This window comes from Salmo salar, chromosome ssa19, assembly GCF_905237065.1.
Source record: "Salmo salar chromosome ssa19, Ssal_v3.1, whole genome shotgun sequence".
Classification (NCBI taxonomy): domain Eukaryota; kingdom Metazoa; phylum Chordata; class Actinopteri; order Salmoniformes; family Salmonidae; genus Salmo; species Salmo salar.
Window position 1 is genome coordinate 73,683,802 of NC_059460.1, and position 24,932 is coordinate 73,708,733.

General features: G+C 46.6%; 1 protein-coding gene across 18 annotated transcripts in view; it reads left to right on the forward strand.

Moving 5' to 3' along the window:
* LOC106579599 (histone-lysine N-methyltransferase 2C) overlaps positions 1-24,932 on the forward strand; it is a 373,485-nt gene that overhangs the window by 230,817 nt on the left and 117,736 nt on the right. For 17 of the 18 annotated variants that reach the window (XM_045702710.1, XM_014159676.2, XM_014159658.2 and 14 more), the window contains exons 12-18: positions 4,530-5,471; positions 5,687-6,633; positions 12,665-12,790; positions 15,007-15,126; positions 16,032-16,130; positions 21,408-21,512; positions 24,629-24,810. In XM_045702710.1, coding sequence (XP_045558666.1) covers positions 4,530-5,471; positions 5,687-6,633; positions 12,665-12,790; positions 15,007-15,126; positions 16,032-16,130; positions 21,408-21,512; positions 24,629-24,810 — 2,521 coding nt within the window. The remainder of the gene's footprint in view (positions 1-4,529; positions 5,472-5,686; positions 6,634-12,664; positions 12,791-15,006; positions 15,127-16,031; positions 16,131-21,407; positions 21,513-24,628; positions 24,811-24,932) is intronic. The other variant, XM_045702712.1, reaches the window with a different exon arrangement.

Below are 24,932 nucleotides of genomic sequence, written 5' to 3' on the forward strand. Positions count from 1 at the left end.
TTGTGATTGGATGGATAATTGAGGCTCTATAAATCCATCATATTGTTATGTCAGTATTTAGCAGGTGTCCTTTGTTCCCAATGACATTCCCATGTAAGTCTAATCAACAGGCTCAGCTTATCTCCCCTGTGTTCACTATGCCCTTAACGGACCCCTGGTCATACTGAGTGCATTCCCAACCATTGATGGCATCAACGGGGGTCCCCTGATTTCTCCTGGGTGGTCACCAAACTGATTGCTAAAGCTACGTCATGTTCCCACTCGTCTGATTGGTCGATAGGAGAGGGGGGTAATTTGTCTCAAGTCATTTTTGGTGAAGATGAGCCTAGCCGAACCTCCCAGTGAGATGTGGTACTGTAGTACTAGAGTTCAAGGTGGGTCCCCAGGCCTTATAACTCAGTTACACATTGAACTTTGCACACTCTGACTCCCCCACTGGTGTAGTCTCACACCCATCCATTTCACTCCATTTAGTTTGCTAAGACTTTCATTGCAGGCCAAACACAGTGGGTTTGTTAACTCTTTCTCTCTTTCTCTCACTCTAATCTCTCACTCTAATCTCACACCCGATTTGCTGGGACTGTTATGTTCTGCCTGAAACCATTGCCTCGGCGTTCTAATGAGAGCGGGGGTCTTCTAAACAGGGGTTGTCATGGTGACGCCTTTCTGTGTGGGTTTTACTGCATGTGCTGATCCTCCAATGTGAGGAGGGGAAGAAGAAAAAGAGGGAAGCAAGGAGGGAGAGGCAGAAATGGAGGGCCTTTTTCAGACCAGCTCCCGGGGTAATGTGAATGGTAGTTGCAGGGAAAATGAACTAGGATGTAGTGTTTGTTAATATTTAAAGAAATTGAAAAGGGCACTTCTCCGCAATAGCCTATTTTTGCATTGAAACATACTTAGATACAGTGAGTACTAAAGAGTCTTGAAATGAAGCTTACCATATTATTCCTGTATTTCACACATCTTTTTCTTATTGGAAAACAATTATCATGCCCTGAGGTCTTTCTATAGTAGATGGAGTGGATGTGAATACTAGAATGTAAGCTGATATCACTGCTATTGAGTGATTCCTCATGAGACCAGGACAGAAAAATACCATGATGTTTTGGATTTTCACAAAATGTAATCCATAGAATGGTCCTTTGGAGGAAGGATTGTTGTATTTTATAGCATAATTGAGAATGAATTCATATCATTTGGAATATTTTTGACATTTTGGACTTACCCAGGCCTCCTTTAAAGTGGAACTGACAGTGTTTGAACTACTTTGCACGTATAAAAAAAATCACTGAAGCTGGAGACTCATATCTCCTTCACTAACTTTAAGCACCAGCTGTCAGAGCAGCTCACAGATCACTGCACCTGTACATAGCCCATCTGTAAATAGCCCATCCAACTAACTCATCCCCATACTGCACCCCAGTATCTCTACTTGCACATTCATCTTCTGCACATCTATCACTCCAGTGTTTAATTGCTAAATTGTAATTATTTCGCCACTATGGCCTATTTATTGCCTTACCTCCCTTATCTTGCCTCATTTGCACACACTGTATATAGACTTTTTCTATTGCGTTATTGACTGTATGTTTGTTTATTCCATGTGCAACTCTGTTGTTTGTGTTGCTTTGCTTTATCTTGGCCAGGTCACAGTTGTAAATGAGAACTTGTTCACAACTAGCCTACCTGGTTAAATAAAGGTGAAATTTAAAACAGATATAAAACATTCATATCTGTAAAAAAATATCAAATCCCCAGTTTATGCTACAAAATCAACTTTCTAAGAGATGTTAAAAATAGGTTATATTTGACTCAAAATTCCATGACGTAGAGTAAGGCATTTTTGGCAGAATAGATGGATGCAGTTCAGTGCATGATTAATTCACTAATATATTTCTTGGTAGTCCAACAAATATTGCTACCAGTGTTGTAAATCACAACCGGCCTGGGACCTTGTTTGCTGCCTCCAGCCATTAAGGATGCACGGTTTCAAATACTCAATATTGGACAAAAACGGACAAGCTAAGGCTGGGAATGTCAATACAATCAAACTAGCGAGGGCAATGATCACAAGTCAGTCATAATGTGGCTAATAGACTATCTATTTATGTAGCTATGTATTTATTTAGCAAGCTAAAAACATGGAGATTTATGTTAACTAGCTAGCTAGCTGCTAAGAGGACGTCATTGGGTGAGTGGCCGACTTTTTCTCCCCATATCGTTTTTCGGTGGCTACTGCTAGAGATACATATGTCATTTGGTTAGCTAGCAAGAAATGTCAATCACTTTGCTATAGCTAGCTATGCTGAACTTGAACAACTGTTTTCCACAGCTCGCATATCTTTTAGTTGTCAATCAAATGTATTTGGCATCTATCAAATGGGCAGACAGGCCGGAAAGTTCCCATTCAGATGTCAAAACGTGGGACGAGCAGACTACTATTCCGTATCGTTTATCAGCACAATTTTGACGACAAAAAAGTTGAAAACGTTTGAGAGGGTTTGTCTACGGTTTTGTCTACGGTTACCTCATTAGATTTGAGCTGTAAGTGCAACAAAGCAAACATTGGTGTCATATGAAGCTTTACCGTTTGTTTTGTTATATGATAAGAATTTTGATTTCCCCCCCAAAAATCTTACATTCATTAATGAATATTGAAAAATATAAACATGAATCTTAAAAATGTACCATTTTTGATTTGGCTACCTTTTCTATATATTGTTGAGCATAATATACTCTACAGGCATATCAAAGTAAAGTAAGAATTTGTAAGCATGTGAAAATGGATTCAAAATAGTCCTCCTATGCTGGTGATTTGCAGGATGTAGGAGGAGGGATCTGATTGGTTACATTGCCTACTATGCCAATTTCTCTGTATAAAATGGGCCATAACTTAAAAAATAGCAGAAAACCCACTTTTGAACCTGTAGAGTATATTGTGTTCAAAATATATTGAAAAATAAGGCAAATACTATTTTCCACATTGTAGAATTATGGTGAAGAGATCAAAACTATGAAAAAACACATGGAATCATGTAGTAACCAAAAAAGTGTTTATTAAACAAATCAAAATATATTTATTATATTTTAGATTATTCTAAGTAGCCACACTTTGCCTTGATGACAGCTTTGCTTTTCTCTCAACCAACTTCATGAGGTAGTCACCTGGAATGCATTTCAATTAACAGGTGTGCCTTGTTAAAAGTTGGAATTTCTTTCCTTTTTAATGCATTTGAGCATTAAAAAGTTAATGTATTTTTTCCCCATTGAAATTTAAATACTTCTGGTATTACAGAGCAAGCGGTAAAGCTTCATATGACACCAATGTTTGCTTTGTAGCACTTACAGATGAAACATTATGGAGTCTTAAAGATGTACTATGCAGAAATCGCTCTGCCATTTTCTGGTTGCTAAAATTCTAATAGTTCACGTAATTTCAGTTTGTGACAAAACATGCAAGTATAGTGTAGATAATCATTGTACCATATAAACCACTGTGAAATGTATTTTCCTTAACCTAAAATATTGTTTTTTTTAGCTGTTTGAAGTTTGTATACAAAACCGAAGGTAAAAGACGAGAACAAATGTTTAAAACAGGAAGCATAGAAATAGCACACATAGAACAGGTCGTCCGCTTCTTAGACTTGCATTCAATGAGAGTGATAGATCTACAACTCACATTTCTATGTGAATTTTGTTGGATCGCCCGAAAAGTTACACATTGCAGCCATGAAGGAGGCCTGGGTAAGGCCAAAATGTCACATTTTTCTACTTCAATTATATCTCAATGATGCTTTTAGATACAAATATATGTCTACAATCCTTCTTCCAAAGGACACAACATTTAATTTTGGGAAAATCTGAAGTCTTTTTTTTTTTTTTTTCCTGGTTTCTTGAGGAATCACTCAATAGCAGTGGTATTGGCTTACGTTCGAGTATTCACATCCACATTCACATCCACTCCACTATAGAAAGACCTCAGTGCATGGAATTGTCAAGTTGTAGACTCTGTTTATAGAGAGAACACTAGGTATTGAGTTATTAAAGCAGCTGGGTTTTGGCTTTGGAATGTGGTGGTGAGTTGAAGTGAATACCTGGGAGGAAGATGTTCCCTAATTAACTTGAAATTAGAGCCTAATTAGAAGGGCTGTGAATTGTTCTGCTTGGATGGTGTCAGTGTGTGACTCACTAGAGAACCACAGGAGTTGAGCGGGGCCTCAGTTCCCCATTGTTCTGCATTCAAAACTGGGAACTTTTTGTAATGAGAAATTCCTTTGACGGTGGCCAAACACTTTTGGAAATAAATAGCATTTGTCTAATATACTTTTGTCTCATGGCCAGGTTTTCTACGGGACCAAACTGAGCTCGCATTTATCCATATACTCTTGATTACTCTACTGCAACATGGCCAAGTGTTTTATTGTTATTATTTGTTTGCTTTTGTGAGAATTGGTTGGAAGCCTATAATTCTTTTGTTACAAACAGCTGTCAATTAAGGCATGACTTTGCTTTTATTTCTTGTCTTCCAGATGTCTTTATGGCTGTGGTGGAGGTGGTGGTGCCGTTGGAGCGAGAGGCGTGCCCTGGCCCTCGGCTGGAGCGAGAGGCGTGCCCTGGCCCTCGGCTGGAGCGAGAGGCGTGCCCTGGCCCTCGGCTGGAGCGAGAGGCGTGCCCTGGCCCTCGGCTGGAGCGAGAGGCGTGCCCTGGCCCTCGGCTGGAGCGAGAGGCGTGCCCTGGCCCGGAGCAAGAGGCGTGCCCTCTTAAGGAGGGAGAGGCGTGCCCTAGCCCCCAGCAGGAGGAAGGGACGTGTCCTCGGCGGGAGGATGGGGCATGCCCTATTAAGGAGGGAGCGGCGTGCCCTAGCCCTCGGCGGGAGGAAGGGGCGTGCCCTAGCCCTCGGCGGGAGGAAGGGGCGTGCCCTAGCCCTCGGCGGGAGGAAGGGGCGTGCCCTAGCCCCCGGCGGGAGGAAGTGGCGTGCCCTAGCCCCCGGCGGGAGGAAGGGGCGTGCCCTAGCCCCCGGCGGGAGGAAGGGGCGTGCCCTAGCCCCCGGCGGGAGGAAGGGGCGTGCCCTAGCCCCCGGCGGGAGGAAGGGGCGTGCCCTAGCCCCCGGCGGGAGGAAGGGGCGTGCCCTAGCCCCCGGCGGGAGGAAGGGGCGTGCCCTAGCCCCCGGCGGGAGGAAGGGGCGTGCCCTAGCCCCCAGCAGGAGGAAGGGATGTGTCCTCGGCGGGAGGATGGGGCATGCCCTATTAAGGAGGGTGCGGCGTGCCCTAGCCCTCGGCGGGAGGAAGGGGCGTGCCCTAGCCCTCGGCGGGAGGAAGGGGCGTGCCCTAGCCCTCGGCGGGAGGAAGGGGCGTGCCCTCGGCGGGAGGAAGGGGCGTGCCCTCGGCGGGAGGAAGGGGCGTGCCCTCGGCGGGAGGAAGGGGCGTGCCCTAGCCCTCTAAAGGAGCAGGAGCCCAAAGAGTCTCCCTCAGGTACAGTATAGAAAACCATGCTGTATGCTTTAAAATCACAATAACGTCCCAGTATAATTTCACCCAACCACTTAGATAAGATCGTCTCCACCCTCTGGTTGTAGGTGTCACTTTTGAAAAAGAAACACCACAGCTTCGATTTAATAAAACATGCTATTTGATTCATGATGATTAACAAGCTGGAGCTCTTATTTAATTGGCTTTCTCCGTTCCAGGTGCTGAACCGGCGCAGGAGATCCAGGTGACCGTTACCCTGACGGAGGGCCCGGAGTCTCCCCAGAGGTCTGGAACTCTAGTGGGCATGTCACCGCTCGCCTCCCAGAGTCCCGCCGCACCCAGGGCTGTCGACGACCAACAGGAACTGGAAATATCGGACTCGCCAGAAGCAGCAAAAAGGGCGGCGCCTGAGGAGGCGTTGCCCCACAATGCAGGGCAGACCAAATCGGAGGACTCCAAAACCACTTTTACTCCGCCCACCAAAGAAATATCCCATGAGCCTTTGGAGGAGATTACCGAGGAGCCCCCTGTAGAGGAGGAGAAGCCTATGGAAGTAGTACCTGTGGAAATGACACCTTCGGATTTGGAACAGGCTGTTGAAGAGAAATTTCTGGAACCTATGCAGGAGGAGCAGGGTGCAGTTGCGGAAAAGGAGGTTGTGCAGAAGTTACAGAAGGAGTTAGAGGGGGAGGATTTGCCTCCAATTGTTTTAGATGAGGGGGAGGTGTTGCCTTCAAATGTATTGCCAGTTGAAGAGGATACAATCAGAGAAAAGGAGCCTAGTCCCATGGCTGAACTTCCTCAACGGAAGAGCACGGTAGAAATGGATACTACCCCTGCCAGCGACTGCAGCTTCTCGGACTTCGGCTCGCCGAGGGGAGAGAGCAAAGCCCCCAAGGCCTCCCCTGGAATGTCTCCCGAGCTCTCGTTTAGGCTGGCCCCGTCCCCCTTCTCTACAGAGGCCTCCCCTAGGAAAGCCAGCCCACCCCAGGTTCAGGTCCAAATCCAGGCCCAGGCTTCGCCTCAGGTCCAGCCTTATCCTGGATACAGTGCTAGTGTGCTTCCCACCAACACAACCTTTATTCCCCTCACCCCCAAGATTGGAATGGGGAAGCCTGCCATCTCCAAGAGGAAGTTCTCCCCAGGGAGGCCAAGGGTGAAGCAGGTAAGGCTGTTTATCTGTTTGTTACTGTCTTTGGGTCCTTACAGAAAAGTTTCTTCCCCAAAACTGTACCGGAAGGGTTAAAGCTCTTGAAGGTCTGTAGCTCTTCTGCCAGGCCTATATAGTTTCAGCAAGGTATGCATCTCGTCTGCCAGACCTATAGCTCTGCAGAAAGGTCTGTATCTCGTCTGCCAGACCTATAGCTCTGCAGAAAGGTCTGTATCTCATTCACTATTCAGCTATTCACTTCTTCTACCAAGTCTGTAGCTTTTCTGTAGCTTTTTACAAATATTTGTAGTCTATTCCTGTCTGTAGCCATTCTACCAAATCTGTAGCAGCTCTTCGAGCAGGCCTGTAGCAGCTCTTCGAGCAGGCCTGTAGCAGCTCTTCGAGCAGGCCTGGAGCAGCTCTTCGAGCAGGCCTGGAGCAGCTCTTCGAGCAGGCCTGTAGCAGCTCTTCGAGCAGGCCTGGAGCAGCTCTTCGAGCAGGCCTGGAGCAGCTCTTCGAGCAGGCCTGTAGCAGCTCTTCGAGCAGGCCTGTAGCAGCTCTTCGAGCAGGCCTGGAGCAGCTCTTCGAGCAGGCCTGGAGCAGCTCTTCGAGCAGGCCTGGAGCAGCTCTTCGAGCAGGCCTGTAGCAGCTCTTCGAGCAGGCCTGGAGCAGCTCTTCGAGCAGGCCTGGAGCAGCTCTTCGAGCAGGCCTGGAGCAGCTCTTCGAGCAGGCCTGGAGCAGCTCTTCGAGCAGGCCTGGAGCAGCTCTTAGGACGGTCTGTAGCTTTTCAACCAGGTCTGTAGCTCTATCCAAAGATCTTTGGAAGGCTCCTAGTCTTCCAGAAGCCTTCTACCTTCACAGGAGGACATGTTTGATAGTGGTGCAGACAGACTGCTCTGCTGTGGTGGGAGTTGTGATCCTCTGTCTGATCCACAACTCGTATCCCCTCTCTCTGTAGTTATAGTCCCTTTGGTGTTGCTCAGTCACATTGATTAGTGCCAGTGTGGAGTGTGCATTAATTAATGTTGAGAGGTCGTGGCGCTTTCTTGCGTTCTCGCTCTTTCACTAGCTATCTGTCTTTCTTGCTCTCTTGCTTTCTCTTTCTCTTTCCCCATCTTCTCTCGCTCTTGCCGTCTGTCTCCCTTGTTCTTTCTCTCTCTCTCTCCCCCTCTATCTCTTTCTAGCCCTCAAGTCTGTGCCAAGGGTTTGGTGCTGGGGAGGAGGAGGGGCACTACATAACGGAGTCTTTTTTGGAGGTGTTTTAATTCGGATAGGAACTCATTGAGGCGCAAAGCACGACACAACCCCATTTCCACCAAGCTGAGGGAAGAGGGAGGACAGAAGGGGAAATTCAACTTGGCTCCTCTGTATATCTAAGCCCAATAGGCAGCTATAGACTATAGCCTTTTTCGTTTGTTTTTTTCAATTATAGAGGTCAATGTTTGTAGTTTTTTTACTTCGATTTGTTAGTATATTATAATATACATATACTTTTTTGTTGTTGTAAGGATATATCTGTAAGAACTCACATTTAAAGAAGCCACCTTGCTTCGACTTCGGGCAAACATGTTCAATACTTCTATTTGATTGGCAGATTTCAAGTGGATTCCTGTGTGTATAACACATCACTAGAGTCTATACAGAAGTTTCTGAGCTGAAGTTTTAGTCCATACTTTTTCTTCTTCTTCTTTAGTTTTTCCCTACTTCCAGTTCTCTCTGGAGCATTGCTCTTTCCAGTATAGGATCATTTACAGGGTGGGCTTCCATCGCTAGAATCAGCTGGGATTTCCTGTGTGTGGTGTGTCTACTTGCCTGCCGGCATGAGCTCTACTGCTCGTGTGTGTGTTTGCATACGTGCTTCCCTGTGTGCAGTGTGCACTCCCATGAGTGCTGGTGTGTGTGTGTGTGTGTGTGTGGGGGGGTAGCCTAGCTCCTTGGCACGTTTATGTTGTGTAAATGAGGCAGCGGCGCTTCGTTTCCTTGAACCAGGCTACCCCCCAATGGACTTGCTTTGAGACAGGCAGTGCTACATTTGTGGGAAGGTTCTACGGAGTGAAAGATGAAAACCAAATGTGGCACAGTGTCCTCCTTACTTTATTAAATTCATGTGCTTACATACTTCGCTTTCCGTTGTGTTTATGCGAAATATGGCGGCGGTGGGGGGGGGTCCTTGGCTGTTGTAAGAGGATAGAGAGGTTTACCACTACACTGATGGTTAATATCGCTGCTAGATTAGGAAGACGTGCCAGAGCAAAGATATGCTTAATCTTTTTCTAATGCACGAAAGGAAATACTTCCCCCGTGCTCCAGTATTCTGAGTCAATCACTCCGGAGACTGTTCTGACCTACTGTCAAGTGGTCCGATATGACCTGGATGGTGATTCACTGGAACAATGTCAGTGGTGTAAGGTACTTAAGTTAAATACTTTAAAGTTCTACTTCAGTAGTTTCTGTGGGTATCTGAACTCAACTATTTCTATTTTAGACTTTCATTCCACTATATTCCTAATGAATCAGACAACCAAATGCAAGTCTGCTAGGACTGGCACTATTGGTTCTTCCTAAGTTGTGCCCTCCCTAGAGGTGTGGCGACATTAAGAGCCAATAGGTGCATGTTATTGTTGTTGAGCTGTGAACAGGAAGTCTTCTCAAAGGATGTCTTATTGCTTACTCTACCTTTTTAATGGATAACGTGTAGAATGGGGTTGCGTCGGAAGTCGGGCAGTTTGACGATATTTGTGGTCATGTCACACATTTATGATGGAAGCGGTAAAGAAAGTCTCTGTACTCTCACATGGAGCAGACAATCTCTCCCATTCAATCCCCCTTTCACTCTGACAATGGCCTGTTTTGGGTTCAGCCTAACTATTGAGCTCCGTTTGCTTCTGAGCATACTGTATTCACATGCATGTGCTTGAAGATGGCATGATCATGTTCTTTTCAGTATCAATGAATGTATTGAACTCCTACATCACCAGTCCTTTGCACCCTGTACAGGATCTACTGAAATATCTCTCTCTCAAAGCCTATCTTTTGCGCACTGCCACTTTTAAGTTCTCTCATGCTTAAGGGAATGCTGTTTGGTTTCTGACCGTTTCAATAAGTGCTTGACAGGGGATTTGGGACAAATGTATACATGAGATGTAGATGGATTAAAACGCAGGAAGCAAGTGGAGAGCGAGAAATCCAACCCACGGATCTAATATATTATTAATCAGCCCGAAATGATTTCGCTTATGCAAAACAAAAAAGGAAAAGGCCTCTCAGTGATTGTGTTATTGAGTCTAATTATATAGCCTCTCGCTGATTAGCTCATTAAACAAACTAAACACCTCCCTGTGACGATTTTAATCTGAAATTCCCTTAACAACGGTCGCTGTGTTTATCTCGACAGCAGCGACGGCTCGCTGTCATGCTGACATAATCATAACTTGTTTTGTAAACACGCCAACAAGCCACGCTGCTGCCATGGCAACCGGCAGGCCTGACACTGGACAGTGTGGAGTTGTGGATTGACTGTTGCAGAGCACTTGACTAGGCATAGCGTTACTAGACCCAGTGGATGTGCAAACACTGTCTTGTCTTCTGTCAGACTATTAAACTAGACCCGCTTCTTGCAGACATCAATATTGAATCTTATCGTTGTCCACAATCTCCCTTTTACTTTTGATTTGCAATATATTTCCAATTTGAATAGTACTGCATCTCCAAATTGAGGTGAGTTCAGCTTATCCTCTCATGTATAGGATCTGTCCCAAATGTCTCATATCTCGCTCGTTTCTTGGCTGTTTATAAGAAATGTCTGTCTGTCTTGTATTCACCTTTTATTTTGTTGTTGCTTTCTTTGTTTGGCTGTTGCATTTACTGCATTTTGCCCCTCCTCCCCACTCCCAACCCCTCTTCCTCTCTGCCCCTCCTCCCCACTCCCTGCCCCTCCTCCCCACTCCCAACCCCTCTTCCTCTCTGCCCCTCCTCCCCACTCCCTGCCCCTCCTCCCCACTCCCAACCCCTCTTCCTCTCTGCCCCTCCTCCCCACTCTCTGCCCCTCTTCCTCTCTGCCCCTCCTCCCCACTCCCAACCCCTCTTCCTCTCTGCCCCTCCTCCCCACTCTCTGCCCCTCTTCCGCTCTGCCCCTCCTCCCCACTCCCAACCCCTCTTCCTCTCTGCCCCTCCTCCCCACTCCCAACCCCTCTTCCTCTCTGCCCCTCCTCCCCACTCCCTGCCCCTCTTCCTCTCTGCCCCTCCTCCCCACTCCCAACCCCTCTTCCTCTCTGCCCCTCCTCCCCACTCTCTGCCCCTCTTCCTCTCTGCCCCTCCTCCCCACTCCCAACCCCTCTTCCTCTCTGCCCCTCCTCCCCACTCTCTGCCCCTCTTCCTCTCTGCCCCTCCTCCCCACTCCCAACCCCTCTTCCTCTCTGCCCCTCCTCCCCACTCCCAACCCCTCTTCCTCTCTGCCCCTCCTCCCCACTCCCTGCCCCTCTTCCTCTCTGCCCCTCCTCCCCACTCCCAACCCCTCTTCCTCTCTGCCCCTCCTCCCCGCTCCCAACCCCTCTTCCTCTCTGCCCCTCCTCCCCACTCTCTGCCCCTCTTCCTCTCTGCCCCTCCTCCTCACTCCCAACCCCTCTTCCTCTCTGCCCCTCCTCCCCGCTCCCAACCCCTCTTCCTCTCTGCCCCTCCTCCCCACTCTCTGCCCCTCTTCCTCTCTGCCCCTCCTCCTCACTCCCAACCCCTCTTCCTCTCTGCCCCTCCTCCTCACTCCCAACCCCTCTTCCTCTCTGCCCCTCGTCCCCACTCCCTGCCCCTCTTCCTCTCTGCCCCTCCTCCCCACTCCCTGCCCCTCTTCCTCTCTGCCCCTCCTCCCCACTCCCTGCCCCTCGTCCCCACTCCCTGCCCCTCGTCCCCACTCCCTGCCCCTCGTCCCCACTCCCTGCCCCTCGTCCCCACTCTCTGCCCCTCGTCCCCACTCTCTGCCCCTCGTCCCCACTCTCTGCCCCTCGTCCCCACTCTCTGCCCCTCGTCCCCACTCTCTGCCCCTCGTCCCCACTCTCTGCCCCTCGTCCCCACTCTCTGCCCCTCGTCCCCACTCTCTGCCCCTCGTCCCCACTCTCTGCCCCTCGTCCCCACTCTCTGCCCCTCGTCCCCACTCTCTGCCCCTCGTCCCCACTCTCTGCCCCTCGTCCCCACTCTCTGCCCCTCGTCCCCACTCTCTGCCCCTCGTCCCCACTCTCTGCCCCTCGTCCCCACTCTCTGCCCCTCGTCCCCACTCTCTGCCCCTCGTCCCCACTCTCTGCCCCTCGTCCCCACTCTCTGCCCCTCGTCCCCACTCTCTGCCCCTCGTCCCCACTCTCTGCCCCTCGTCCCCACTCTCTGCCCCTCGTCCCCACTCTCTGCCCCTCGTCCCCACTCTCTGCCCCTCGTCCCCACTCTCTGCCCCTCGTCCCCACTCTCTGCCCCTCCTCCCCACTCTCTGCCCCTCCTCCCCACTCCCTGCCTCTCCTCCCCACTCCCTGCCCATCTTCCTCTGCCCCTCCTCCCTCCTCCCTGCCCCTCTTCCCCTCTGCCCCTCTTCCTCTCTGCCCCTCTTCCTCTCTGCCCCTCTTCCTCTCTGCCCCTCTTCCTCTCTGCCCCTCTTCCTCTCTGCCCCTCCTCCCTCCTCTCTGCCCCTCCTCCCTCCTCCCATCTCTGCCCCTCTTCCCACTCCCTGCCCCTCTTCCCCACTCTCTGCCCCTCTTCCCCACTCTCTGCCCCTCTTCCCCACTCTCTGCCCCTCTTCCCCACTCTCTGCCCCTCTTCCCCACTCTCTGCCCCTCTTCCCCACTCTCTGCCCCTCCTCCCTCCTCCCTGCCCCTCTTCCCCACTCTCTGCCCCTCTTCCCCACTCTCTGCCCCTCTTCCCCACTCTCTGCCCCTCTTCCTCCCTGCCCCTCTTCCCCACTCTCTGCCCCTCTTCCCCACTCTCTGCCCCTCTTCCCCACTCTCTGCCCCTCTTCCCCACTCCCTGCCCCTCTTCCTCTCCACTCCCAACCCTGCCCCCCCTCCCCCATCAGGGAGCATGGAGTAACCGTAGGGCTGCGAGTCCCCCCTCTTGGTCCCAGCAGGACCCCTCGGAGGGGGGGTGGGATGGCCCACAAACCAGGCAGCTGCAAGAGGCACCCGTCTGGAGCATGAGAGTGGTAAATAGAGTGCTTATGATGTCCACCCCCCCCCCTTCACTCAGTGGTTTAGCCTGGACAGGTGAGGACAGGTTTAGATATGACACGGTACACACACTTTGCCACCTGCAGAGAAATACGGAAGGGAAATCCATGTAAACATAGGCTTTGCAAATTTTTATGAATGGCGTTTATTATTCTATAAATGAGCTTTGTTAGCATTTAGCGTTGTTACCATTGCCAGAATGACAAGAATACCAGACTGATCGTGGCATGAGACGAACGTGAAGCAGAGCTCAATCCAGTCTGGGTTTCCAGGCTACCTCTCATCCCCCTGTCTGTCACCCCCCCCACTGCAACCCTTTAGTCCTGACATTGTGACAGGACTCTACTTTGATGCTAACGTTCCACAACAAGCCTCAGTCAGTCAGTAACTGATAGGTGTTATGAAGGTGGACTCCTGTGGGAAGGAATATCTCTCTATCAACTGCCTGGCTTTGGCACAGTCCTCGCTTTAGAACTTTATATTCAACTTGCCACAGTCTTCCTGATTTGAAGGACTGACTCGAAAGGGTGGGGGAACCATAATTAAGAGTGACTTAGGTGTCCATGGGGAGATGGAAAATGGATTTGACCTAAAAAATGTTGATCTCTCCCTCCCTCAGGCTTTTGTCATGCATATATTATAAAGCACCACACACATTATTTAAAAGGCGGTAGTGCTGAGCGATTAGTGCTTTTTGAGGTCTGTTCGGTTTCTGTTAGATTATTAAAGAAAGAATCATGGTTTTCGGTATCAATATTTTTTTTAATATACAATTTATTGTGAAATAATGATGGTACAATGATTTCAGAACGTTTGAATGGAAATTCCAAAGCCAAATATAGTAAACATTCAATTGTCAAAACATTGAAAATATTCCATTGAGTCAGGTCCACATTGGGTAGACGTCAATAGAAAAATAGGAAATTACTATGAAATTATAAAATATTTCAGTTGTGTATATATCATCTCTGCTCAGACAGTAGCAGTCAGCCAGCCAGGTGTATACAATGATGAGATGATCACGTCTATGCCGTAACAATGGGAGTCATTGTCCCAAAGGTGGGAAGGCAGGTGCAAAAGCTTAGACGGGATTCATTTTGACAAATTTTGGCAAGAGTGAAATATCTCGCTTCGCCTCTTCCTCTCTGATCCATCTCTGAGCCAGAAAAACTGCCGCAATGTATTATGGTCATTATAGTTAATTACCACGTTTCTGCGCTGAACTAGGTTGAATATTTGCTTAATGCAAACTTCAACTCCCTTCAGCCCAGCGTCCCACACAGTTCTTGACTTCATTTCTCAAATTTCTCGGGAATGATTTGATTTCTCTCTAGAGAAACGGCGTGTTGGGCTCACACCAAAAAATTGAATTCAAGTAATTGAACCGAAGTCGGAAAGTTATTTGTTTGATAACCCCCCCCAAAGAAAATCATTGCTCAGCACTAGAAGGTGGACCATTTTTATGTCTCTTCGTGCAGTATGAACAAAGTTAGAGGTAGCCTACTCTACTGTACCTGTAGACTTCCAGTCATTGCGCTAACGCTCGTGAGCATTGGCTCACAAAACTACCTTGAACTTCCTTCATACTGCACACACAGACATAAAAATGTTATCCACGAGTTAATCTGACTCTGGGTTAGTAGAAACATTTAATTGTCAGAATCTCGCAGTTTAATTCCCTTTATGCTAATGTTCCCATTTTGAATTTGCTTGACAGTAAATGCAGCTGGGGATGTTAATATTGTGGCTCGGTGGGGAATTCCTTTAGGATTTACTTTAGACGGCAGTAGATGCAGGAGTGTGTTTTGCGAAATGTGTTTTTTCTTCGCCAGTGAAGAGACGCAGAGGAATGTTGTGATTGGCTGATGACATGTTATCTCTTTCCCCCCGCTTCCCTCTTTCATTCTTCTCTCCCGTTCTCTCACTCTCTCACTCACTCTCTCACTCACTCTCTCACTCACTCACTCACTCTCTCACTCTCTCACTCTCTCACTCTCTCACTCACTCACTCACTCACTCACTCACTCACTCACTCACTCACTCACTCACTCACTCACTCACTCACTCACTCACTCACTCACTCACTCACTCACACACACACACACACACACACACACACACACACTTCTCTCCCTCTTGTCTGTCTCTCTCCTCGCACTCTCTTCCATCCCTCTTTCTTTTTCCTTCACAGGGTCGTGGTTCAACCTTCCCTGGAAGGCGGAGACCCCGGGGGGCCAACCTGTCTGGGCGCGGGGGCCGTGGACGCTCCCGAGGACTCAAGGCCTACACCAGCTTTGCCGTAACCCCTGGGGTATGAGCCCTCGCCCCCTCCCTTCATCCCGATCTACTGCCTCCCTAAACCCCTCCTTCTCTCCCCATCTTCTGCATACATGAATAAAACAGTGGCCAAATGTGCTTAGCTCAGGCCAGAGAGCGCTTTCACGTTAACAAGAGCAGTGGAAACTATCTTGGAAAAGCTTTTGGCATGAGGGGTGGTACAGGGGGAGGGGTATAAATGCTATTTTATGCACAGTAGTGGGCAGGGCACTGACATGTTTTTACCTCCCACTACAAACGGTGGGTGGTTGATTGGGAAAATGTGTCCAACGTGGATTTATATACTGCACATTGTGGGTACCTTTTAAGGTAGACACAGGAGAAGTGTCAATGCTGTATTGAGTGTACACGCTAGATAATTGGATTTTAGGTGAGAACACACACACACACAACCATACAGACAGTGCCCCACCCCCACGCACACAACCTCACACCCTCTCCCACCGAGCAAACATGACTCTACCCAGTTGAGTGTTATTGGAATCCAATACGGGAGGTAGGTAGGCGTTAAGTAAGACTGTAATCAGATCTGCTGCAGCCAGCCACTAGGCAGCATGCTTGTTGACACGCGCGTGTCCTGGTAATGCTGGTCTACTGAACCATGCTGTGTTTGTCCCCGTGGATGACATGATAATATAGAGACACAGTCTGGAGGGATGACAGCTAGTCACATGAGAAGTGCTGCCATGTCATAGACCTACATCCTGATTATGCTTGGAACATGTTTTCTACCTCATCTGAAAAAATACTGTACGGGACCAAGCACACTGTTACAGATTTTGAACACAATCTTACCATCGGTTTTAATTTCAAAAGACAAATATTCATTTTTTTCTAATCTGTTAATTAACCCCTGCTTGTTTGTGTGTGTGTGTCCAGGCCAGTTTTGTGGAGCAGCCATACCTGGTGGTGGAGGAGAACACAATGCATAACACTGTGGTCATGTTCTCAACCTCGGACCACTTCACACTCAGACAGGTCAGTACCAACACCATGGTCATGTTCTCAACCTCGGACCACTTCACTCTGACAGGTCAGTACCAACACCATGGTCATGTACCAACATACTTTAGTATATACAGTTGAAGTCAGTTTTTCACAATTCCTGACATTTAATCCTAGTAAGAATTCCTTGTCTTAGGTTAGTTAGGATCACCACTTTATTTTAAGAATGTGAAATGTCAGAATAATAGTAGAGAGAATTATTTATTTCAGCTTTTATTTCTTTCATCACATTCCCAGTGGGTCAGAAGTTTACATACACTCAATTAGTATTTGGTAGCATTGCCTTTAAATCATTTAACTTGGGTCAAATGTTTTGGGTAGCCTTCCACAAGGTTCCCACAATAAGTTGGGTGAATTTTGGCCCATTCCTCCTGACAGAGCTGGTGTAATGGAGTCAGGATTGTAGGCTTCCTTGCTTGCACACACTTTTTCTGTTCTGCCCACAAATTTTCTATGGGATTGAGTTCAGGGCTTTGTGATGGCCACTCCAATTCCTTGACTTTGTTGTCCTTAAGCCATTTTGCCACAACTTTGGAGTATGCTTGGGGTCATTGTCCATTTGGAAGACCCATTTGCGACCAAGCTTTAACTTCCTGACTGATGTCTTGATGTTGCTTCAATATATCCACATGAATTGATCTCCTCATGATGTCATCTATTTTGTGAAATGCACCAGTCCCTCCTGCAGCAAAGCACCCCCCCACAACATGATGTTGCCACCCCCGTGCTTCACGGTTGGGATGGTGTTCTTCAGCTTGCAAGCCTCTCCCTTTTTCCTCCAAACATAACGACTGTCATTATGGCCAAAGAGTAATTTTTTTGTTTCATCAGACCAGAGGACATTTCTCCAAAAGTTCTTTGTCCCCATGTGCAGTTGCAAACCGTAGTCTGGCTGTTTTATGGCGGTTTTGGAGCAAGGGCTTCTTCCTTGCTGAGCGGCCTTTCAGGTTATGTCAATATAGGACTTGTTTTACTGTGGATATAGATACTTTTGTACCTGTTTCATCCAGCACCTTCTCAACGTCCTTTGCTGTTTTTCTGGGATGGATTTGCACTTTTCGCACCGAAATACGTTCATCTCTAGGAGACAGAACGCGTCTCCTTCCTGAGCGGTATGACGGCTGCGTGGTCCCATGGTGTTTATACTTGCGTACTATTGTTTGTACAGATGAACGTGGTACCTTCAGGTGTTTGGAAATTGATCCCAAGGATGAACCAGACTTGTGGAGGTCTACAATTTTTTTTCCTGAGGTCTTGGCTGATTTCTTTTGATTTTCCAATGATGTCAAACAAAGAGGCACAAAGTATGAAGGCAGGCCTTGAAATACATCCACAAGTACACCTCCAATTGACTCAGGCTAATTGACATAGTTTATCAGAAGTTTCTAAAGCCATGACATTAATTTTCTGTAATTTTCCAAGCTGTTTAAAGGCACAGTCAACTTAGTGTATGTAAACTTCTGACCCACTGGAATTGTGATACAGTGAATTATAAGTGAAATAATCTGTCTGTGAACAATTATTGGAAAAATAACTTGACCTGCACAAAGTAGATGTCCTAACCGACTTGCCAAAACTATAGTTTAACAAGACATTCGTGGAGTGGTTGAAAACGAGTTTTATTGACTCCAACCTAAGTGTAAACTTCCGACTTCAACTGTATAGTGTATGTGGACACCCTTTCAAATAGTGGATTCTGCTATTTCAGCCACCCCCGTTTCTGATAGGTTTATATAATCAAGCACACAGCCATGCAATCCCCATAGGTCGACGTTGGCAGTAGAGTGGCCTTACTGAAGAACTCAGTGACTTTCAACTTGGCACTCACTGTCATAGGATGCCACCTTTCCAACAAGTCAGTTTGTTTAATTTCTTCCCTGCTAGAGCCGGTCTGGTCAACTGTAAGTGCTGTTATTGTGAAGTGGAAACATCTAGGAGCAACAACTGCTCAGCCGCGATTGGTAGGCCTCACAAGCTCACAGAACGGGACCGCCGAGTGCTAAAGTGCGTAGTTTGTAAAGATCCTCTCTCCTCGGTTGAAACACTCAGTACTGAGTTCCAAACTGCATCTGGAAGCAACATCAGCACAAGACCCGTTTGTTGGGAGCTTCAAGAAGTGGGTTTCCATGGCCGAGCAGCCGCAGACAAGCTTAAGATCACCATGCGCAATGCCAAGCATTGGCTGGGGTGGTGTAAAGCTCGCCACCATTGGACTCTGAAACAGTGGAAACGCGTTCTCTGGATTGATGAATCACGCTTCACCATCTGGCAGTCCAATGGACGAATCTGGGTTTGGGGGATGCCAGGAGAACGCTACCTGCCCCAATGCATAGTGCCAACTGTAAACTTTGGTGGAGGAGGAATAATGATCCGAGGCCGTTTTTCATGTTTCAGGCTAGGCCCCTTCGTTCCAGTGAAGGGAAATCTTAATGCTATACTATACAATGACATTCTAGACAATTCTGTGCTTCCAACTTTGTGGCAACAGTTTAGGAGAGGTCCTTTCCTGTTTCATCATGACAATGCCCCCATACAGAAATGGTTTGTCGATCAGTGTGGAAGAACTTGACTGGCCTGCGCAGAGCCCTGACCTCAACCATATCGAACACCTTTCAGATGAATTGGAACGCCGACTGCGAGCCAGGACTAATCGCCCAACATCAGTGCCTGACCTCACTAATGCTCTTGTGGGTGAATGGAAGCATGTCCCCACAGCTATATTCAAACATCTAGTTGAAAGCCTTCCCAGAAGAGTGGAGACTGTTATAGCAGCAATGGGTGACCAACTCCAAATGAATGAGATGTTCGACGAGCAGGTGTCCACATACTTTTGGTCATGTACTGTACCTCACTAAAACGATAGAGCATTGACACTTTGTGCCATCAGAGTCCCAGGTTATGTGTCTCCGTGTTGCTTAAAGCTGTACATCTTAACTCCCCTTACTGTTTCTCTACTGTCAAATCCTGCTTGTCTTTTTTAGAAAAGGTTCTGAATAGCAATGGAGGCTGGTGACTTAAATGAATAAAGAGGACAATGACTTTAACTCCCTTGGCAAGCCTCCTTTGCTGTATAAGTCTAAAGCCTGTTAACAATGTCTCAGATACCCAAATACTGTACTGCACATATTTGAATATACATGCTGATGAACAAATACCCCAGCTATGAGAGACAGTGTCACACAAAATATGCATTCTGTATAGTGATGATGCTATAGTTCTCTCCTCTTGGTCTTGTTGTACAGCCTGTTTACTAGTCTCCTCTTGGTCTTGTTGTACAGCCTGTTCACTAGTCTCCTCTTGGTCTTGTTGTACAGCCTGTTTACTAGTCTCCTCTTGGTCTTGTTGTACAGCCTGTTCACTAGTCTCCTCTTGGTCTTGTTGTACAGCCTGTTCACTAGTCTCCTCTTGGTCTTGTTGTACAGCCTGTTCACTAGTCTCCTCTTGGTCTTGTTGTACAGCCTGTTTACTAGTCTCCTCTTGGTCTTGTTGTACAGCCTGTTCACTAGTCTCCTCTTGGTCTTGTTGTACAGCCTGTTCACTAGTCTCCTCTTGGTCTTGTTGTACAGCCTGTTCACTAGTCTCCTCTTGGTCTTGTTGTACAGCCTGTTCACTAGTCTCCTCTTGGTCTTGTTGTACAGCCTGTTCACTAGTCTCCTCTTGGTCTTGTTGTACAGCCTGTTCACTAGTCTCCTCTTGGTCTTGTTGTACAGCCTGTTCACTAGTCTCCTCTTGGTCTTGTTGTACAGCCTGTTCACTAGTCTCCTCTTGGTCTTGTTGTACAGCCTGTTCACTAGTCTCCTCTTGGTCTTGTTGTACAGCCTGTTCACTAGTCTCCTCTTGGTCTTGTTGTACAGCCTGTTCACTAGTCTCCTCTTGGTCTTGTTGTACAGCCTGTTCACTAGTCTCCTCTTGGTCTTGTTGTACAGCCTGTTCACTAGTCTCCTCTTGGTCTTGTTGTACAGCCTGTTCACTAGTCTCCTCTTGGTCTTGTTGTACAGCCTGTTCACTAGTCTCCTCTTGGTCTTGTTGTACAGCCTGTTCACTAGTCTCCTCTTGGTCTTGTTGTACAGCCTGTTCACTAGTCTCCTCTTGGTCTTGTTGTACAGCCTGTTCACTAGTCTCCTCTTGGTCTTGTTGTACAGCCTGTTCACTAGTCTCCTCTTGGTCTTGTTGTACAGCCTGTTCACTAGTCTCCTCTTGGTCTTGTTGTACAGCCTGTTCACTAGTCTCCTCGTCTGGTTTTCCCCTCCAACCTTTTTCCCTGGTTTGCATCTGGCCCGTTTCAGATGTCATTATCTCTTTCTACATGCAGGCATACAAAGGCACACACACACACACACACCACTAAAACATACATGAGTCGTGCTGTGCGGTAAGGCTCTCAAGCAGTGGTGGAATGTACCCAGTTCATACTTGAGTAAAAGTAAAGTTACCTTAATAGAAAATGACTTAAGTGAAAGTCACCCAGTAAAATACTATATTAGTAAAAGTCTAAAAGTATTTGGTTTTAAAAATACGTAAGTATCAAAAGTAAATGTAATTGCTAAAATACACTTAAGTATCAGAAGTAAAAGTGTAACTTCTAATTCCTTATATTACGCAAACCAGACGGAACCATTTTCTCTTTTTTAAATGTACGTCTAGCTAGGGGAACGCTCCAACGCTGACAAACGAAGCATTTGTGTTTAGTGAGTCCGCCAGATCAGAGGCAGTAGGGATGACCAGGGAAGTTCTCATGATAAGTGCATGAATTTTACTATTTTCCTGTCAAAATGGACCTAGTACTTTAGGGTGTCAGGAAAATGTATGGAGTAAAAAGGAGATTATTTTCTTTAAGAATGTAGTGAAGTACAAGTTGTCAAAATTATGAATAGTGAAGTAAAATACAGATACCCCAAAAAACGACATAAGTAAAAATACTTTAAAGTATTACTTAAATACTTAAGAGATGCTGAGTCGTGGAAGTCAAAAGCACCCTGGGTCACTACTTGTTATTGCGTGAACGTTGCCTTGATGTATGCTGGGGAAAGTGTCTCCATTACTGTTGGGAAATGTAACTTTCACTTGTTTTCTCTCCTTTTTCACTTTTCTTTCCCCCCACGACTTATACACATCTTTTCCCTCCGCATCCTTTTCTCTCATTCCACTGCTCCCTCAATATGTTCCCCTTTCTCCCTCTCTACCTCCCTCCTTCCCTTTTTCCCTCTGTCTAATTTCCTTTTTCTCTATTCCCTCCTCTCCCTCCCACAGGACATGTGTGTGGTGTGTGGGAGTTTTGGCCAGGGGGCAGAGGGCAGGTTGCTGGCCTGCTCTCAGTGTGGCCAGTGTTACCATCCCTTCTGTGTCAACATCAAGGTGAGCCCATCTCTTTTTTTATTTTCACAAGATCATCTTTAAAACCATAGCTCTCTGATTATTTTCTCTTTCATGAGATACAGATGGTGGTTTTGCTTAGTGGGTGTGTGTGTGTGTGTGTGTTAAATATATTTTGTATTATATATTTAATAGGCTTTAGATAGATGGAGCGATAGAGAGATCGATATTGAAATAATTTTTGTGATCAAAAGAGGTGGTTATCATCAATACGTCACATAAATAGTTAATTTCACAATACAAAAAGGATTGAGAATTGATTAAAAAAAACAAGAATCTCCCTTTGTTCACCCCTTCCACGTTTAATTTCAATGGTTCTTCTCCCTTTTAGTTCCATTCGAACTTGCCTCCCGGTCATATTGAGATCACCTCCTATAATGACTGTATACCCTACGCATAAAAGTTCCACCACAGATATTCCGTTTACTCATAGCCTACATTTTAAACATGGTTCTTGTACACAAAACATATCGGCTTTGGCTTTTAAAAGTGTTTCTATTTCGTCTTTCCTAAAAGCCACGTAGATTATACTTGAAGGTGTTAATTTGGTCTGGCATCATCAAAAAATATAGGGTGACATACTATGTAGGGCTAGGTTTGGCCCCTTTTTGTTTTTGCATATTCTGTAAATCTTGAGGAGTGACATCGTTTGAGCAGTCGTGCTGGCTATCTCAAAAGGGAACAGAGGCAGGGGAGAGGGCTTTCTTTCCTATCTCTAAAAGATCATACCCAACCAGCCATTGATGTATAAAAACACAGAATATCTCTGTCAGTGAATAATGTGCAGTATAGTATGTCTGTCTGAAAGCCATATGAACATACATTTACTGTACCAGTGTTAGATGCTAAGTAACTATGAATGGTTTCTATATGTACGAAGAAAAACATAGCAGACTCACTGAGTCAGCAATGAGACAGTGACTGATTTGTTATTTTTCGACCAAACGTTTCAGTTTCGGTTACGTAAGCATGTGGCTGTTCCTCTTCCATTCCCACGACTCTTTTAGGCCCTAGGAAACTCATCTGGGTGTGTGTGTGTGTGTGTGTGTGTGTGTGTGTGTGTGTGTGCACGCGCAGAGTTTAGTTGTGTAGTTGCCAGGTGATTCCCTACAGATAGTATTAGGCTCTGTGTCGACCTCCCAAAGCAGCTTTGAGCAGAGGTGTCAAATAATTACTGGGATGATTAAGAGGTTTCACATAAAGCGCCTTGTGTGGATTCTCTTGATGTACTTATGGCCAAGCCTTATTGCCGCACTGCTACCCACTCTGACAGACAAACAACATTAAATGCTGTGCATCCATTGGATCTAAGCCAGTTTCCTTTGATATACAGCACATTCGGAAAGTATTTAGACCCCTTGACTTTTTACCACATTTTGCTACGTTAGCCTTATTCTAAAATGGATGAAGTAAAAAAGTTCCCTCATCAATCTACAAACAATACCCCATAATGACAAAGCGAAAACAGGTTTTTAGAAATGTTACACATTTAAAAGAAACCTTATTTACATAAGTATTCAGACCATTTGCTATGAGACTCGAAATTGAGCTCAGGTGCATTCTGTTTCCATTAATCATTCTTGAGATGTTTCTACAACTTGATTGGAGTCCTGTGGTCATTCAATGGATTGGACATTATTTGGAAAGGCACACACCTGTCTATATAAGGTCCCACAGTTGACAGTGCATGTCAGAGCAAAAACCAATTAATGAGATCGACGGAATTGTCTGTGGAGCTCCGAGACAGGATTGTGGCACAGATCTGGGGAAGGGTACCAAAAAATGGCTGCAGCATTGAAGGTCCACAAGAACACAGTGGCCGCCATCATTCATTTTCCTTTGTCATTATGGGGTATTGTGTGTAGATTGATGAGGGGAAAAAACTATTTAAATCAATTTGAGATTAATGCTGTAACCTACCAAAATGTGTATAAAGTCTGGGGGTCTGAATACTTTCCGAATGCACTGTAGGGTGTCGTTCCTGCAAATAACACCTCAACCAGTCGCCACTCCAAGCCACGTCATAGTTCATTGTAGTTGGAACTGTAGCCTTTTCAATGAATCAATAGTATGTTAAACAGTTGTTTTGCTTTCATGATCGCCATATGCATGCAGTCCCTTATGCCTATTCTGCCTCCTCAATGTATTCAGTAAAGTTGCCACGAAAAATGTATAGAATGTACAAGGCTATTTAAAGGACCATTTATCTGTTATTGACAACATGTTAAGAATAAGTATTTTGTGTCCGCCGTTTCAGTCTACCAGTTCCAATGGAAACGGTGGCCTACTATAGAAGTAATCTATAATACATTTAGTAGTAATTTGATCATGGTATTGGGTAACTGTTTACTATGCAATCTCTAAATACCTGACCCAGAGTCATTGACTAAAAGGCCATTTTAATGGAGATATCCATTGACCATGCTTTTTAGTCCAGGAGTAGATGTAATCTGGTTGGCTAGGCTATCCAAGTAAAAATCGTTGGACCAACGTCAGCTTGTTATGTGATATTCCATGGTGTCTTTTGTCTGGCTTTCAGCTCATGATGAGAAGAGGCGGAGTGGGGGAGGAGTGGGGGAGAAGTGGGGGAGGAGGGTCTTTCTCTAGTTGAATTGATCCTCCCCCTCCCCCATGGTTTATTTAAGCAATAAGGCCTGGGGGGGTTATATGGCCAATGTACCACGGCTAAGGGCTGTTCTTCGTACGACGCAACACAGAGTGCCTGGATACAGCCCCTTCGTCGTGGTATATTGGCCACCTACTACAAACCCCAGAGGTGCCTTATTACTCATTAGAACAGTAAAAATAAATATTTGTTCATACCCATGGTATTGAGTCTGATATACCACGGCTTTCAGTCAATCAGCATTCAGGGCCCCAGTTTATAATGGCTAATAAATACCAGTGCATCCCTCTGACAATTAGCTCTTCTGGAAGATGTGCTGCTGGGAATTAGAGTTTGGATTAGTCCCCTGCTATATAACACACAACCATTAGTCCATATGTTCAATTGAAATTAACTTTAAAGGGGATGCCTATCCCTGCCGTGCCCCTTTAACCCCCCCCTAACCTCTGCCCTTTTCCCTCTGTGCCACCAGATCACCCGGGTGGTGCTGAGTAAAGGCTGGCGCTGTCTGGAGTGCACAGTGTGCGAGGCGTGCGGCCAGGCCAGCGACCCGGGCCGCCTGCTGCTGTGTGACGACTGTGACATCAGCTACCACACTTACTGCTTGGACCCGCCCCTACAGACAGTGCCCAAGGGCAGCTGGAAGTGCAAGTGGTGTGTATATGCCGTGACTGCTGTCACTCACAGAGCACAGCCAATCAGAGCTTGTCTGGCTGCACCAATGATGCTGTTGAATATTTTCGGAAGATGATTTGTTTTTATTGTTGGTCTGTCAC